The 4,953-nt window shown below is 32.9% G+C and overlaps 1 protein-coding gene across 2 annotated transcripts; it reads left to right on the top strand.

Moving 5' to 3' along the window:
* The first annotated feature begins 906 nt into the window (after window positions 1–906).
* On the top strand, window positions 907–4,506 carry LOC120137697 (AUGMIN subunit 4-like). 2 transcript variants are annotated; one of them, XM_039153404.1, is made up of 14 exons: window positions 907–1,110; window positions 1,211–1,258; window positions 1,349–1,474; window positions 2,002–2,197; window positions 2,228–2,337; window positions 2,494–2,590; window positions 2,880–2,925; window positions 3,011–3,104; window positions 3,304–3,375; window positions 3,527–3,585; window positions 3,719–3,787; window positions 3,872–3,923; window positions 4,110–4,187; window positions 4,270–4,506. In XM_039153404.1, exons 1-14 carry the CDS (start codon window positions 988–990, stop codon window positions 4,345–4,347), a joined length of 1,248 nt encoding a protein of 415 aa, XP_039009335.1. In that variant the 5' UTR covers window positions 907–987; the 3' UTR covers window positions 4,348–4,506. The 2 variants fall into 2 exon arrangements, with proteins under 2 accessions (XP_039009335.1, XP_039009329.1); XM_039153398.1 differs by having other exon boundaries at window positions 909–1,110; window positions 2,002–2,337.
* The last annotated feature ends 447 nt before the right edge of the window (window positions 4,507–4,953 follow it).

Here is a 4,953-nt window from a genome sequence, read left to right as displayed (position 1 = left end):
ATAATATATTAAATCTTACTGATATCATTAAACACAACTTTAATATTCCAGATTACAACCTACTTCTTTATTCAAAATAACATTATTGGGCGTAACTTAGTGTTAATATTCGAAGGCCCCATCAGCTTAAACTTTGGTAGCATTTTAGGCGTTACCTAATATGTTAATAATATTAATAACTAAATAAGTAATTAACCTATTTTGTTATTTTCGAATTTCTAAGTCCCCCATCATCTTAAACTTTGGTAATATTTTATGAACTACCTAATATGTTGATAAAATTTGATAACAAATAAAACAATTAACCTATTTTGTTATCATCAGAATTCTAAGGTCCTATCAGCTTTAAACATGCGCTACCTATTACATTAAATAAGCGATATCTGTTATGTTATTATGGTTGATAATGTTTCAGTAATTAACGATTATGTTAAAATCAATATTTTTGGTGCATTTACATAAAATGATAATATTCCAGGTTATTACCATTATTATTACCAACATTTAAAATTTAGTTTTTGTTTTATTTTAGTACCTCTGTTCAAAATTTAACATTAAGTTTTGAAAAAATTGAAAGCTTAGTACTAAAACGGATAAAAAATGATAGTTTAGGTACTTAAAATTTTAAAGGTGGTGTATTAAAATGAAATAAAAACTAAACGTTAAATATAGTTTTAAAAAAATTAAAAGTTTAAGTAGTAAAATATATAAAAATAATAATTTAATACTAGATGCGTAGTTTATTAGTTTTATAAAATTTAATGATCTTTCAAAACAAATTGATAAATTTAATACTCCATATAAGATAAAAATGGAGGGCTAGTTCTGTATTTTTCAACTCCTACAATAATAACCTTTTCCTCCCTTTCAATTCGAGTTTCAAAAAGCCAAGGGCCGGCCTTTTCTCCTTCAGTTTGTTTTTATAATTTTCCCAGTAAACAAACAAAACGCCTTAATGTCGTTTCGGAGCCAAACGAGATTCAATTCATGGTGAAAGGGGGGCAGGACTTGCCGGCTGACGTCATCCAAGTAATCGATCAGCTAGAGCGCCATTGTTTGTCTCCCGATGGATCTCTCGTCTCCAAATCTGCCTACTACGATCTCCAACTCGTATTCTCTTTTTATTTTTATTTTAAAACAATGATTTTATGGAATTTTTGTACCCTCTCATTTTTTTTTGCCAAGTAATGTGGTCGTTTCCGATTTTCAGGCGAGAGAGGAAATGTCGAGGGAAAGATTACGCTACTTAGAAGCAATGGTAATGTTCTAATTCAATTTTCATTTTTTTGAATTTTCGGTTATCATTTTCGTGAGGAAAAAAATGTAGAAATGGTTTTAAAATTTGCAGGCAATTTACTGTGAAGCAATTGCTATGGTGGAAGAGTATCAGCAAGCGGTTTCGGTGGGGAATCTCGGAGGGGTTCGAGATCTTCAAGGTCTTTACCCGCAGATTGGATTGAAGAACTCTCCTCAGGTTTCAAATAATGTTCACCAATATTTTTAATTTTTTTCTCTTTGTGAATGTTTGCAGAAAGGAGAAACTGATTGGGCATTTGATTAATGATTTTTTTGGGAAGCTAAAAAGAAAGTGTAAATTATATTTTTGAAAAATTAGATATTGAAAAACTATAAATAGAAAAGCGTTTGGGTTTTTTACTTTTAATCATATGTTGAAAATTGTGTTTTGTTTTGGCCATTTTTTCGATTTTATTCCATTGCCATTTTTCATTTTACTAGTATTTATGTTGAAGTACTACAGATGTTGTGGCCTTTGGGTATAGGGGTATGATCTTGAAAGACTCCTTATAAATGACATCTTGAAAATGAATTGATTATAACGTGTCTGGCACTATAACATAGTTTACAACTTCCTTATAACCAATTGTTAAGAAGGAGATTTAGAATGCATATCATGAAAATTAAGCAGCAAAAGTGACGAGAAAAGAACCTTCATAGATGGGAATCTGGTAAAGTGTTTTACTATGTTTTTATGAACTTTAGGTTTATGAGACTCTAGAGCACCGATTGGCTGTTGCAGAAGCAGCTCAAAGATTGAGACTCCCACTCATATCTAAAGATGGGGAAATACAGGAAGAAGAAATTGAGAAATGGAGTATGATGTCACGGAGTTCTCTGGATAGTACTAGTACTAGTCTCACTATCAGCACGAGTTCAAACTCTTTGAATTATGCAAATAGTGCTGCAACCAGTGGTGCAGCTGCGAATGGTGCTGGTGATTCAGGAGAACCTGATGTTGGTGGCGTGCCTAATCGTTTTCTTGGAATTACACGTGCTTATTTGTGGCAAACTCAGCTCCAACGTATGCCATTGTCAATGGTATGAAAACTTTGTTTCATGATAGCAAATGGAGATCTGAAGTTTTTTTTTCTGGAAATCTTATTGGAATCTTTATTTACGAGAGGTCCTTTCTTCTGTTGTCATAAACTTTCTTATAAGAAAATGAGATTTTTTTTTTTGAATTTGTGATTTTAGGATATGGCTGACTATCAGTTAGCTCTTTCAAGGGAGATCGATGCTCGTTTGAAATCTAAATGTGACAAGTTAGCAGATGCCTTTGTCGATGATATTGGTTAGTTCAACTATCCTTCTTTGTCTTATCAATATGCCTTGTAGTTTATATATGCTCGTGCGTTTTAGCATGTTATCCTGAAATTATCCATCATTCATAATGTTCTGTCCTAAAATCCTTCATTGGTTCTTGGTATTAATCCATAGATCTTGCTGTACATCATCTTGTTGCAAGAGTCGAAAAGCCTATATTACCAGCAGTGAAACTAAAACGTGATCACAAATATATGAAGCATAGTTTGCTTCTTTGAATGGTTGTCCCTGATATCCCCATTCTTCTTGTGCTGCAGACTCGTCTTCTGGAAGTCAAAGTTCAAGCTCTCGGCTTCCAGAAAGGTTTTAGTTAATTTCTCCACTTTTTCAATGTGATTGGCTTATATGATTGATGTTGATCAGGTTTTACTAATATTTCATTTACCAGGGTTAAGATGATAATTGAGGAGATTGAGAGGGAAGAAGCAGCTTTGCGGGAGGATCTCTATTCTGCAGATAGGAAATTTGCGGAATATTATAATGTAGTTTAATACTTTTTTTTAAAAAAAATGCAATGATGTAGGTTTATAGCAATCCATATCAGATTGTGCCAGTTTATTTTATTGGATCATTTGTTCTTCCGAGCAATAATAATGTTTGGATCACATCATGTTCTGAAAACTGTTTTTTTTTCTTTTAAATTTTTCATGATATGTGATGTAAAACAACTTTCTTAACCAGGTCCTAGAGCAAATACTTGGAGTGCTTATTAAGCTTGTCAAAGATTTGAAGTTGCAACATCAACATAAATATGTAAGCATTTATAATCTGTGATTTCTTTTAATGTTTTGACTTTCGAGTGATTAGAGTTTATGAATTTATTGGTGTCTGTTGAGGTCTTATATGTTTTTCTTTATTATTCCTTTGACCAATCTCTAAACTCATGTTTTTACAACTTTTATAGGATGAATTACAAAAGACGTGGCTCTGCAAAAGATGTGAGACCATGAATGCAAAATTAAGGTTTGTTGCCCTATATAAACGAATAATGGGAATAGCTTAGGAGTCGTGTTTGTTATTTTCTGTTGATTTAAATCTCCGGCACAGTCTGCTGATCCTTTATTACATGTTTTCATATTTCCAATTATTGTCTCAGGGTGTTGGAGCATGTTCTCTTGCTTGAAACTTATACACAGGAGTCAATACCAGCACTACATAAAATACGGTACATCTAAGGGTGATGTAAATAATTATCAATACAAATTACGTTTTGATATTAGGCCATAACCTTGCCTGATTTTATTTCCAGGAAATATCTCGTCGAGGCAACGGAAGAAGCTTCTGCTGCATATAATAAAGCTGTATGTTCCATCTACCATCTTCTAGTTTAACAGTCAATTCTTAGTTTAGGATACACATGGTTTTGCATTCAAATCTATGCCTGTTTCCAAAACTAATAATCTCTCTCAAAGAAAGTTTCTTTTGTTGAGCGGAACTCTGGGTTACTGTCTTTCTCGGTATGAAATTGTATTACATCCTTTTAACAGGTCACACGTCTACGCGAATATCAAGGTGTCGATCCGCACTTTGATACAATTGCAAGGCAGTATCATGATGTTGTGAAGGTAACATCAACTTTAAGAATTGTTGAGCTTTCCACTCAAGTTTCCTTTCGAGAAAACATTAACATCGCCAGTTTGTTTACAGAAACTAGAAAACATGCAATGGACTATTCACCAAGTCGAGATGGACCTCAAGCGTTTACCGGATCATGCCAGCACATAGTTTTTGGATCCTTTGGTTTTACCCTTTGAATAGTTTGTATTATCATTTATATTTCTAGAATAGGTGATCGAGTACTCATCAACTTCGATCCAAACCCTTGGTCAATTGCTGATTGCATGTCGTAGCTTACTGTCAGTGAAAAGGATTACTTGTGTGCCATAGGACCACTCTCTTGATTTGACTCTCCAATGATCCTTTAAATTCATTAAAGAACTTGAAAAAAGGACTACAAGATGGGTTGGCAAAGACTTAAAGTTTAGGCTTGCTGGCTTGGTGAACAGACGATTGATTTATAACTGAAGCATGGAACTGTGTTTCCTACCAAAGAGAAACTGCACCAAAATTTAACAGGGATGAATCTATTCAAGTTTGTGCCATTTGAGTTTTAACAGGGATGAATCTATAATGAATATCGCATGCATACCGATATACCAATAATGACATATATCGATATGAACTACTAATATAAAACATAATATAATTTATAAACGGTCATTATATTTTACTAAAATGATATTATTTGTCATTAGACTTCCAAAAGTTACAAAATAGACATAACATTTAGATTTTGTTAAAAAATGGATATTGACCGTTAAATATTAATAA

This window comes from Hibiscus syriacus, unplaced genomic scaffold (assembly GCF_006381635.1).
Source record: "Hibiscus syriacus cultivar Baekdansim isolate YM2019G1 unplaced genomic scaffold, ASM638163v2 tig00002081_pilon, whole genome shotgun sequence".
NCBI lineage: Eukaryota > Viridiplantae > Streptophyta > Magnoliopsida > Malvales > Malvaceae > Hibiscus > Hibiscus syriacus.
Note: the sequence above shows the minus strand (reverse complement) of the source record. Positions and strands in the feature narration are given on the sequence as shown.